Genomic DNA, 13,118 nt, shown 5'->3' with positions numbered 1-13,118 from the left:
TTAGTGGAAGAGCATAGAGCACTGTTTAACAATAGTGGAAGAGCATAGAGCACTGTTTAACATTAGTGGAAGAGCATAGAGCACTGTTTAACATTAGTGGAAGAGCATAGAGCACTGTTTAACATTAGTGGAAGAGCATAGAGCACTGTTTAATATTAGTGGAAGAGCATAGAGCACTGTTTAACATTAGTGGAAGAGCATAGAACACTGTCAGTGGAAGAGCATAGAACACTGTTTAATATTAGTGGAAGAGTCAAAACTATTTGAAAGGAACGGCAAAGATATATGTTGATTCTCAAGACTGTTGTGTTTCGAGAAACTTTGGATATCAGATATTGCCAGTTTACTCATAGTGTGGAGACCATTTCTCCTCCAATTTCTCGTCATTTGTCAAAAATTTTGCATGGAAAGGAAATCATAAGTCAAATAGAAGAGGTGATTGCATGGAAAGGAAATCATAAGTCAAGTAGGAGAGGTAATTGCATGGAAAGGAAATCATAAGTCAAGTAGGAGAGGTAATTGCAAGTGAAGGTTTGACTGCATCTGTGAGTATGAAGCGCATCCATCATGCCGTCACATCCTGCTTGTCTTTAAAGGTTGACTTGCAACAAAATTCACATTACAATTATTTGGTATCAAAAGATTCACCATGTCTTACTCTGTTGTGTTGTAGCTGCCAAATTTGTGGAAACGTGATTACAAGCTCTTAAAAGCTCAAAAAAGAAAAGCGGTCGTAGATTGGAATCCGTTTATTTCTCTGACATAGCCATGACAGTTTGATTATTGTCTTGTCACGTGATGTTCTCACGTGAATTGAAAGGCCAATAAAAAGCTCAATATAAACTTATCGTAGCACTAGTTTATGACAAACACTTCGGGTTTTACCGAAGACCCCGTATCAAATATAGATGCTCGCTACTTTACAGTTTTGTTTCAGCCTGGTCTAATCGGCAAGTCGTAATCTGATCATGTGACCCAATACTTCGCAAATAATTTCTGCAGCACTTTTAGATTATCACAAGTAACCAACAGGCTCGTCATGATTATCAGACAATGATATGTACTCCTTTGAGCTAAGGTTAAAAGGTTTAACAATTTTTTACGGTAAGTTATAATATACCAGTGCTAAAAGTGACAGCATTACAATGATGATAAAACAGACGCCTAAGAACAATAGACATGGTTTTATTGAATGCGTGAAGTATATTTATGAAAATATTTTGACGAATGAGGTTGCATGAAAGTGTCAGCAGAAACCATCCTGTAACAACTACGTCCCATTTGAGCCGTTTTGGAAAGCGAATCCAAACTACGGCGGTCTCGTGTGGCTGCGATTAACTGTTCGTTTTTTAGCTTTTAAGAGCTTGTAATCACATTCCCACATATTGTGCACCTACAACACAACAGAGTAAGACATGGTGAATCTTTCGATATCAAATAACTGTAATGTGAATTTTGTTGCAAGTCAACCTTTATGTAATCGCTTTGAGTCCATATCTAAGAGCAACCTGAAAGTCTGGACAAGACAGGTAGGAACTTATGGTGGCATTTATTTTGAACCAGGAACAGCAAGTTCAAGCCAGTTTTTACAAAGCTGAAAGAGGACTTGGCCAAAGTGAGCATGTATGCGAGAGAAGCGAGTGACCTTGCTGTGGAACTCTCTACTGACACGGTGTACAGCGTAACTCTGCAGATTCCTGCATCAAACCTCAGTCCCAACAGAAGGGTATTCACACACTAGTTTCATACTCCTCATTTACCAACACACTAGTATTTGCAAGTCTCATGATGTCTCATGATGTCTCATGATGGTCTCGACGTTCATGTCTGTAGTGATTCTTTTCTGCGCTCTCTAATGAACCTCAGTTATGGGTAAACCTCAGATCGAGTGGCTGTAAGTGGGGCAATCTACTTGATCAGACTCGCTAGCTTGCCAGTTTCATTAGTTCGTATGCAGTGGCCACCAAAAATATATGTAGAATGAGCGCTGCCATGGAATGTGTAAGTCGCTGCTGTGAAATATGTTGGGTGCTTTCGTGTTATATCTTGGGTGCTGCCATGGTATCTATTGGTTGTGCTGTGGAATATGTGAGTTGCTGCTGCGGTATATGTTGCTTACCGGCATGGAATCTGTTGGTTACCACCATGTAGTCTGTGGGAGATGTCAGGGAATCCTTTGGTTGCTGCCCTGGAATCGGATGTAAATATTACTGCAAGCTTTTTGTAAAGCCAACCTGACTAAAGTTTGAACTTGAGACCAGCAGACGTGTTGCAGCAGCAATGATAAGCTTAAAATATATTGTATCATTATATCTCATGTTTTCTACCGTGACAATAATGGTAACAGCGTAAACAATAATAATTGTTTCTTCTGAGATATTTTATAGTTTTGATTAATTGTTGTGAGTAATATGATGAGCTAGTATTGCTATTGCTGCCTATTGCTGCTTAGTCATTGCTTGTTAGTTAATAAGAAACAATTTCAATGAGGGACCATGGATTGTAGAGAGGGGCGCTGATGAGTGAGCCCGCAATTCTCGCTTGCAACAGCGAGCACAAAACCCAGGTGTTTAGTAGGGAGGAGTTCGAATCTCGTCTTGTATCTATGCGTGAAATGTATCAGGAGCACAAGCGGAAAGGTATTTCTTTATTTGTGGTAATGGTTGTCCTCTTCGATTCGTGTATGTGATTGTCATGGATAGGGCCGAGTTTGTTTTCTCTGAGATGGAGTATAAAATTTTGTTCTTTAGATATTGTAGTTCTATTTTTCTGAAATTGCGTCAGTCATATTTTGTGTAGCTGCCCAGAGAACTGACAGTTTTCGTCACGAGAATGGTCTTCCTAGCATGCCTTTTATTACATTGGCCTTGAGGCTTTCTTCCTTTTTAGTTCACTTAAAAACCTATCATTCAACACGAATCAAGAGTGCTATGTCTCCGAGGTTTTCACCAAATAGAAGCTCAAACAATATTATTACCTTTATAATTCAACATGGCCAGATGGTTAGATACAGCGGTAACTCCGACATGTGTGTCTTTTGACACGCTACATCCGAGTTCTATATAATGTATTCAAAGCTTCTTATTCCGATATTCAGGGTTAGTTTCTAGATTTAGTTTCTAGCTGTCCAGCGATGCTCTCCGTTTGCTTTAGCAATTTCTTATGGACTTGTTGGTTTTGCAGGACCTTTGGCCGCAATATCTGACCAATCGGAAAACCCTTTTCTAGTTACTGCCGAAAGTCACGACCTTATTGGTGTAGCGAATGTTTTCCTAGATGCACTGTTTTATGATGACCTTAAATTGGACTCTTATGTGGCAATTATTAACCAACAAGGAGAGGTTAGTGTATAATTCATATATTATAATCATTAACCAACACGAAGAGGTCATTGTGTATATTTTGTTTATAACAAATATTTATCCACCACTTTCGTGCAGCACTTGGTTTAGCAAGATTCCTCAATAAATTAAATCACCAAAAATTGTATTTCTGACTTAATTATTGACCCAAATTGTCATCCGCATTTGATCTGCTTATCACTTATCAGAGTTGTATCCTCACATCATTGGCAATCATTACCCCTGGTGAGGTTTGAGGTGGTGTAGCTAGTGGTGTAGCTAGTGGTGTAAGCGAGGGGTTAGCAAGTGGTGTAGCGAGTGGTGCAGCTAGTGGTGTAGCGAGTGGTGTAGCTAGTGGTGTAGCGAGGGGTTAGCAAGTGGTGTAGCGAGGGGTTAGCAAGTGGTGTAGCGAGGGGTGTAGCAGTTGAAGTACTTTATAAAATGTGGAACTTTTCCCTCATGAAACCTCATCATGGTTCATAAATAGCTGAGGGGGCTAGTTGCTTATATTTGTTGTTAAGTGTGAGGATTTCCTGATTACAAGATCAGAGTTTTATAAATGTCCTTTATAATTTTGATATTCTTACTGTTTCATGTAGTTCAGTAAGCAAATACACATTTCATCTAATGAAAAGTGCTGGCCTTTGTTGCCCAGCAGTAATGTAAGTCACCCTACTTCATGTGATTGTATATCGCTTTGTAGGTAGCCGGCCGCTTACACATAGAACTTAAAAAGCTAGAAGGTTCCATGAATGAAGCCTATCCTGATGATGTCACAAGTAGCGGGTCTGATGAAGAAGAGTCTTCTTCTATAAGGGAGATAACACTCAAGGTAGCCTTTCTGAAATTATTAGCTATTGGTACTCGATAGGATGTTAGAGGGCTATAAGTACTGGTAGGAACATTCATGGAGTCGTTTAAAGATGAGTTTTATCGTTGTTGAGGTTCCTTCACATAAAACCTCATCATGGATCATAATTAGCTGAGGGGGCTAGTTGCTTATTCCGCCAACTGAGCCAGTTGGGAGCATAGCTAATCTGAGTAGCAGGGTCTGTGGTGATTTGACTTTATCCTATGACCCTGGTAATATAATAGCTTTTAGCCTTGGATTTTACACCACTGTTTGCCTGAAACTTGCTATGCCGTGTATTATTGTACATGTAATATAACTATTTCCACATTAAGATAGTCGCTAGAAATACTGTGTTTGCATTTGTTGGTCAAACAATTAGTTTGTTTGATTCTGTCTACATCTATGTATGTTGACCACTTTTGTTAAAGTATTGACTATACTACATAATTGCTGATAGGACTGTCTCCAGTTAATAGCGTAATATTGCTGTGATTACACCGTAGCTCGCACCGTTTTCTAGTGATTGAGTAAAATATTTCTCCCCCTCCCTTCCGGGCTATTGAAGGCTACCAGTTATTGCAGCCATCCATCCGAAATGTAGAATAGTGCATAAAAATATTAAATATAAGCCTGCAAAAACTCGTTCAACTTGAGTAATTAATACTTAGTTTTGTGTGCAGTGTGTCTGCATATACTTTCCTTATAGCAATCTACTCGTTCCTAATAGAGCTCTTCACTGCCTCATTGCAATTCCATTGTCTGATCCAATAAAAAGATATCATAACCAAGTCTTTCTGTGATTTTCAAGCAATATCGTACAAATACATATGTGCCAATTGAAATCATCACACTCTCATCAAATCAAGACACTGTCACGCTTTTCTTGTCTGTTCAGGTATCTATACGAGATGCCAAGGGCTTGCCCCCCTCCCTCTCTCGTTTTGTTTTCTGCCAGTACACATTTTGGGGGGAGACTGAGCTGGTAGTAGTGGCACCCAAGGTGGATGAGAGCAGCCTTGATATGGAAGGTCAAGGCCATGACAGCGAAAGGACTGCTAGTTATAAGTTTGAACATGAAAAGGTATTGCTTTCATTCATTTGCGCTTGGTCTTGCCATGTGATCGTAGAGTCACATATTGTCCTAGATATGTGATTGTAGAGTCACATAATGTCTTAGATATGTGATTGTAGAGTCACATAGTGTCCAAGATAGGTGATTGTAGAGTCACATAGTGTCCAAGATAGGTGATTGTAGAGTAACATAGTGTCCAAGATAGGTGATTGTAGAGTCACATAGTGTCCTAGATACGTGATTGTAGAGTCACATAGTGTCCTAGATACGTGATTGTAGAGTCAATTGGTGTCCTAGATGCGTGATTGTAGAGTCAAATAGTGTCCTAGACATGAACCGGCAAAACATAAAGGCTTATATAAACATGACTAGCTGTGCTACCCGGCGTTGCCTGGGTAATTAAAAAGTGTATGGACAGAAAATTGATTTGTCTTTAACATATAACAACAACATATTATAACAACATTTGCCATTGTAATTTTCAAACTACTCATGAGAAAAGTGATTTGTGTAGTTGAAATAAATTAAGAGACAAATACAAACCACTGTCAATGTGAACTATGAACTAAGCAGAAATATATGTCTAAACTCATGCACCGAGTCTTGTACTAGTGGAAGGAAAGTGAAGGTCGCACAAAACCTTTGCATAGGTGGCAGCAGTGGGATCGCTGACGATCCCAAGAACTCTACCACAGGACTCGCATGAGGATCACTGGACACTGGGAGGATTACCAAACTCTGAATGAACTGGGCTGCCTGAAAAACGGCGACACTGCTCCTACTGGAAGAACTTCCTGACAACGGGAAGAAACCCAGAGAAAGCTGTGGAAATCCTGCAGTATCGGACCCAGTAGATGTACTGCTCCAGGAGCAGAAACCTACTAAAGGCTCCGACAGGACTTGCCTGAGGAGGTAGTGAGCTCCTACTGGAAGAACTTTCTACAGGAAGAAACCCGGAAAGGAACCGACGGCCACAGACACAGTAGAGGCACTGCTCTGGGAAAAGAGCAGAAACCTACTGAAAGTCAGACATGGCCAATAGGAGAGCAAGAAGTGCTGATCCGGGACCCGACCAACTAATCGAGGCACTAGAACGAGTACTACTGATGCCAAGGGCTCAGGAACTGGCACCACATTTTAGGACTCCCCAGTACACTGGAAAGGGAGATGTGGAGTACTTCATTGACCGCTTTACGGAGGTAGCCGACGTCAACCAGTGGACAGAAGGAGCAACCCTATTGCACCTCCGGGAAGCACTGGGCGAACAGGACGAAGACTGCGGAGGGGCCGAGAACCAGGAAGTCATTTTCAATGCCCTCCGGGCAAGATTCGGGCTAATCGCCAGGCAGGCGCTAAGCCAGCTCAACGCCCTTAGGCGAGAGGAAGGGACGACACTTCAGAAGCATGCTATGGAGGTTGAGAGGTCGGTACGCATTGTGTACAGGGACCTGCCGAATCAACACCGAAATAGTATGGCTATGGAGACCTTCTGCAGCTCACTAAGGGACCCTGCCCTGCAGCGACATCTGTTGGCCGTACATACGTCCACGCTGGGTGATGCTGTACGGGCCGGGAACGACTACCTCAAAATTTAAGGAGGCGAGCGTAAATCCACTGGATCTTCGGTATGAACACTGGAGGGAAGAGCTTCCGACTGGGTGATTTCGGCCAAAACCGATGTTATAGGACGACTAGCCTGGCTGGTCCAATCTCTCACGGACAAGGTGGAACGGCTCCGGGAGCAGGTTCGCACTCCAATAGAAAGGAGGAGCCAGCCAGCTACCCTTTGCTGGGGATGTAGGCAACCGGGCACGTATAAAAGAATCGCCCTCGTTACACCAAACCGGCTTCGGGAAACGAAGAATGGCCACAGCAGTAGCTCCGGCTACTGGCTGTGCCAAGGCCACACCACTCCAGAAACACAATAAGACTACACGGGATTCAGTGATAGCCAATGGTTGGTCTCAACCATCAAGGAGGCTGAGGAAAATTTGTGCACAGGGAAGACCTGTGGAGACACGAAACTATTAGCAGTCTTTGAGTGAGGCTAGTCGACATTCCCACTGTCCCGGATGCCGCCTATGCCCCTCTGTGCGAACGGCAGAGACATAGCCCGAAACGAAGGAGGGTGACCCCCAAATCCCCTCCACCCCAAACAGTGAAAACCACCCCACTGGACCGGATGGTCGGAAGCCTGCCTTAAAGGTGGCAGGGCCGACCCCTTCGCCGCTTTGGGGATGGCAATCACAGGAGCCGCGGGTCAACCCTGGACGTGGGACGGCCCGAGAGACCGACCCCCACCCCACTGCTGAAAAGAAGGCTCCCAGGCCTCCCGGAAAATGTCTTGGAAGACTCCACTAGGGCGCAAGCCCTCAGCCGGCCTCACTCCACCAGCTATTTCTTCTCAGGAAGGGTGGAAGGGCGGCCCATCCAGTTTCTTTTAGACACAGGTTGCGCCACAAACCTGATCAATAAGCAGGTCTTTGACCGATTGCCATGAACAACAGGACCAACTCGACGAGAGTGACAGCCACGGACTATTGGCTGACGGAACACGGCTCCCCTTCAATGGGATAATCCGTTTGACCATCCGACTGAGGGATATAAAGACAGAGGAAGTGGTTAGCCATATGAGCGAGGATGCCATACTCGGAATGCCATTCTTAATGGCCCATCAAAGCTCTCTCGAATTTGAGCAACCGGTGGTCCGACTAGAGGGCAGACAGCTAGTCTGCACGGATCAACATGGGCGGCTGCTATTGAGCAAGGTACAGGTGATAAGGGTGGTAGTGGTTCCTGCCTGGACAGAGATGGCAATACACTGTCACATCACCACGCGAAATTACTGCCCCATGGTACTGATCGAAGGATTTCCCGACGGACCATCGGTAGCAAGTAGCCTGAATCAGCTGGGACCCAATGGACAGGTCATCACCCGCTGCATGAATGCTACGGAGTGGCCATTGACTTTCTGGTCCAGAGCCACTATCGGCACTTACACGGGAATGGAGACCCCGCAGGTCGAGGAGGATGATGGTCGAGGTGGAAGAGGAGTGCTGGGTGGCTGCTGTGCGCACTAAGGGGAAATGAGTCAGCCTCACCGGAGTTGCCTTCTTCTCCGCCGGCTGTTACCGTTAGAGAAAGCACGCCTGTGAGAGAGCCGGAGCCAGAGGAAACCAGGCCGCGGAAGAAGACGATAGTGAGGACTATCAAATACCTGTCTTCCCGGTCTGTCTCACGAGCGGAGGAACAGGTGAAGGACGGGAGCTGCTCGATCTGCCAGTTTACAAACAGCACCCAGCGGGTCCACTTTCATGTCCTACAACATTATGCCGTATTTGTGTGTCCCTGTGACTGGCAGCACGTGTCGAGAGATCAAATGCTATTACACCACGCTACTCACCAGCAGGGAGGAGTGGAGCCGGTGGTGTATCTGGTTGACCAGCACTCCTGGGAGCAGTTCTGCCTGGAGAACATGTGGGGGATCTCTGACGATGGCTGCCTGCACTCCCACTACTAGAGGAAGGAGGCGCCGTAGCCCGCGAAGATGAGTCTAGCAGGCCAGGACACAGCTGTGCCCCTAGCCCGGGTCCACCCGGCCTCGACCAGGAGGAGCCGGACGGCCTTAGATCCCACCGGGTCACGCACGCTGGCCGAGGTAGTGCGACGGACTCCAGCTAGCCAGACCCTCCTGCAGATGCAGCGCAACCGAGCCCGGTTGTTGGCACAAGACGCCCAGGGTGGACGAGGGCTGCCGAGACAATGCAGACAGTCTTACGGCAAGGACACTTGGAGGGCCGGGAGCACCAGCTACTGCTGAAGAAGGTGGAGTGCCTCCACCAGCATGAGGCCCTGACCCAACTGGTGCTCCCTCAGGACATAAATTGGAGACCTTAGTCGCCAATGGAGGGGAGTCTGTAGTGGATGGCTTTCCTTTACGTTTAGCCAAGCCGTGCCGAGTCAAGACCGAGCCATGCCGGGTCCAGCCAAGTAGAATGGAGGCGAAGCTTCGTAGCGATATAAGCTCAAACATTTGTATAGAAGGGCAGATCTGTTCTGGACCTGTTCATTGCCTGTTACTTGATCATTCTTGTACAACCTATGAACTAAGCAGAAATATATGTATAAACTCATGCACCGGTCTTGTACTAGTGGAGGAAAAGTGAAGGCCGCACAAAACCTTTACAATATGTTGAATTAATAATAATAATTCTTGCATAGAAGTGTGTGTATATAAAGAAGAGGTTACTGTTCCACCAGATGCCATTCATCAAAACTTTGAATACGATGATACTGGTACTTCTCGATACCGGTACAAATGTAAAAATGAAATCTCATACTGTCTTTGTCTGACCGAACCGTGAGAGAATGGCGAGGCTTTTCCTATGGAGATAGTACAATAGTACACGTGAAGGGAATTGGCGTTGGCCGCTGATATAGCAATTTAACCTTACGAAAAACCGAAAATAGAAGTTCAAGAAAACACAAAAACGCATCGTGTTTCATGGAATTAATAGAATTCATAGAGTTTCAAATAATACGTCACTTGGCGTGTGCATACCGTATACCATAAATGATAGAGCTTTGATCAATACACGTTGTGTAGCTCAGCGGTATAACGGGCGGGTTGAAATCTTGCGGTTGAAATATCCGAGAGTTCAGTTCTGTCACAATGTGAAATTTAAACTCCAAGATTTTAATAGCTATAGCTGGGCGTACACAACGACACACAAATTTTGAGAAATATATATATAGATGCATTCTCTAATTTGAACAGTGTTTATGCAGCACTCAACTGTATAGCTAGTGGTTGACACCTGTAAGACTTGATACCATGCAAAGTCTCACAGCACTCTGTTGCCATTGCGCAGATGGATGCGAACTTTGAATTATACGCGCATGAAGTTAGCATGCAATAAGTGTTTCAGTGGTCATTAGCGTGTCACGGATTAACACGGTCACTTTGATTAAAAAGTTGAGGAGTTTAATCCAGGGGTCATAGCGGCACACTCCTGTCTCACCTAGCAGCACACTCTCGAAATAGGAACGGCTGACGTGTAGAAGATGTTTAAAATGGAATAACTTACGCAACATTGTTTTGCGCATCATTTGTATGTCACAGGAATGAAACAGGTGAGAGAAATCTTTGATTAACAAAAATTGTTTGACTTGCGAGTTTTTGCCGTTTCCGTCTTGCGAATGACGCAAACTTGCAAACTTCCAAATTAACTGCGGATTGTGACATGGGCATGTGGAAACATAGTAATAATTAGAGCTACTAGCTACCATCATACCTTTGCATTGTGAAAACATAGTAATAATTAGAGCTACCATCATCTACTAGCAAATCCATCATACCTTTGCTTTGTGGAGACATAGTAATAATTAGAGCTACTAGCTACCATCATATCATACCTTTGCATTGTGGAAACATAGTAATAATTAGAGCTGCTAGCTACCATCATACCTTTGCATTGTGGAAACATAGTAATAATTAGAGCTACTAGCAAATCCATCGTACCTTTTTTAGTGGGCATTGCGAAAAGGCTTAACTCTGGTTAGTAGATTTCAGAAGTAGTCTCTGATTTTCACCGTTATAGTTAGCATATTTTTAGCAAGATCGATATTATCGAGTCTGGGATACACGCGATTGTTACAACATAATCAGCGTAGTAAACTAGGCAGGTATCTCAGGTCTTTATGACACTGTTCTAATTCTACTAGCAAACATTGCGAGAAAGGCTTCTGAGTTGGAAGGAACTCGTGAGGAGCGGCAACTCAGAAGCCTTCCAGCACAAAAGCCTTCCGAGTTGGAAGGCTTCTGAGTTGCCGCTCCTCGCGAGTTCCTCTTAACTGCCATCCAATTTATTCACGAGGATTCAGTTGGGTAGCAAATGGCAGACGATTGTCTTAACCGAGTTAATGTGTCTTTAATCAGGTCGTATAGAAAGTATTAGGACTTATAATGACAGAATGGTTGGGTGCTGATCTGGGTGTTGGTGGTGTTGGAATGGCTGTGATCAACAATTGTTCAACAATTTTTTAATGCACTTATGAATGTGTCTGTCACTTTTGAACCTGCAGGAGTTTACCGTTCGGGTGACAGAGGAGTTCATTGAGCATGTCTATGATGGTGCATTGAGTATAGAAGTCTATGGCCATTCGAGTGAAGAAGGAGAGGCAGTAGTTGGACGATCTTTAGCTGATAGATGGAGCGAGGTGAATAGAATCTCTGGAGATCACTGGTCAAAAGCCATACTTGAACAGCCAAACAGTATAGTCACACCTGAACAGTCATACAGTATAGTCATACCTGAACAATCATATAGTATAGTCATACCTGAACAGTCATACAGTATAGTCATACCCGAATAGTCATACAGTACAGTCATACCTGAACAGTGATGAAGTACAATCATACCTGAACAGCCATACAGTTTAGTCATACCTGTCAGCTCAACACACGAGCTCGATGTGTTCCGGGACTGAGCTCGTATGTCGGTTTTCTCATATTTTAAATCAATTTTTCTATATAAAATAATTAAATAAAAATCAACCCGTTCACACTCTTCGAAAACGCACCTAAAAACAGAATATTACGATGGAAAAACGTTTTTTTGTTTATTTCACCACCTACGCTCACTAAGTAACAAATATGTATCATATGTAATAAAATGTAACATCATTTTGTACAGTACTGTATGGAATTCAGTACTTCTTTGATATTCAGATTTTTCTTTGACACAGAAGGTAGTAGTGGCTAAGGGGGGTGTGAGAGAGACTTGATGGCAACATGTTCGTTACGCTAAACTGTTGTGGTGGTTACATAACATAACTTTAATTTAAACAATTTTCGCTTGGTAAGCACACACTTAAAAATAAGTTTTAATCTTACACAAAATTGGAATCAAGTTTAGTGTAAGATTGAAACTTATTTTGAAATATGTGCTTACTAAGCTAAATTCATTTATGTTATGTTTAACGTTATGTTTAACGTTATGTTTAGAGTTATGTTTAGAGTTATGTTTAGAGTTATGTTTAACGTTGTTTGCATGATAAGCTTAGTCTTCATTTTAATTTTTTATTATATTGCTGTTTGGCTTTTGCGTTGCTTTCACCTACACATTTATTCGACCTTTTTAAATGTTTCAAACGGATCCGATGAGAAAAACCGGGCAACGCTGTTCTTGTGAGGGGCCTCTCATACTCAGCCACCTAACAACTGCATCGAGAACCGTCTCGTATGCTCATATCTTAAGACAAAAATTCGCTCTGATTCTTCTTTGTTTTTCAAATTTCTCATATGTTGAAGTATGACTGTTGTTAGTACGTCAGTAGTACATTAGTACGACTGTAAGTTTCATGTTGAAATAGGTTCTACCTTGATGGGTTATCCTACAGTCAACCATAAGCACCCTTTGTTATATGAGCTTGAGAAACTCGTACTGAGTGTTTACATTGAAGGTTACAAGAAAATTGGAGATGTCAGTTGAAATTCAGGAGCTCAATGAGCATGGCATGTACGAGCCCGTAGAATTACAAGTGAAACCCGATGTCTACTGCGGAGGAGTCTTCCAGCTTCGACAGGTTGTTCCGTCGGTTCAGCTTATTTTCATGCCATTTTAGTTGTCTGCTCTAGATCTAGATTTTATAGTGTTAGTATAGTTTATAGTTATTAGTATAATCTGTGCTAAATTTTAGGCTGCATTTTTTACTAAAATGCAGCCTAAAATTTAGCACAGATTTATACTCGTTTGATAGGTGCTTTTTGACAGCGTCAAAGCCAATTCACGCTTGTTTGGCCTCTCCTATTCACCGCCTATCCAAAACTAGTGTTCTTTGACTTCTCCTA

At 43.2% G+C, this 13,118-nt stretch overlaps 1 protein-coding gene across 4 annotated transcripts in view; it reads left to right on the top strand.

The window, feature by feature from the left end:
- LOC137388862 (kinesin-like protein KIF13A) overlaps positions 1-13,118 on the top strand; it is a 136,948-nt gene that overhangs the window by 78,440 nt on the left and 45,390 nt on the right. For 3 of the 4 annotated variants that reach the window (XM_068075331.1, XM_068075329.1, XM_068075332.1), the window contains 7 exons: positions 1,564-1,726; positions 2,507-2,639; positions 3,184-3,341; positions 4,045-4,173; positions 5,090-5,275; positions 11,351-11,485; positions 12,731-12,853. In XM_068075331.1, coding sequence (XP_067931432.1) covers positions 1,564-1,726; positions 2,507-2,639; positions 3,184-3,341; positions 4,045-4,173; positions 5,090-5,275; positions 11,351-11,485; positions 12,731-12,853 — 1,027 coding nt within the window. The remainder of the gene's footprint in view (positions 1-1,563; positions 1,727-2,506; positions 2,640-3,183; positions 3,342-4,044; positions 4,174-5,089; positions 5,276-11,350; positions 11,486-12,730; positions 12,854-13,118) is intronic. The other variant, XM_068075330.1, reaches the window with a different exon arrangement.

Source organism: Watersipora subatra, chromosome 2, assembly GCF_963576615.1.
Source record: "Watersipora subatra chromosome 2, tzWatSuba1.1, whole genome shotgun sequence".
In the NCBI taxonomy this organism is placed as follows: Eukaryota; Metazoa; Bryozoa; class Gymnolaemata; order Cheilostomatida; family Watersiporidae; genus Watersipora; species Watersipora subatra.
The sequence above is the reverse complement of the archived record's forward strand: the minus strand, read 5'-3'. Positions and strand labels throughout refer to the sequence as shown.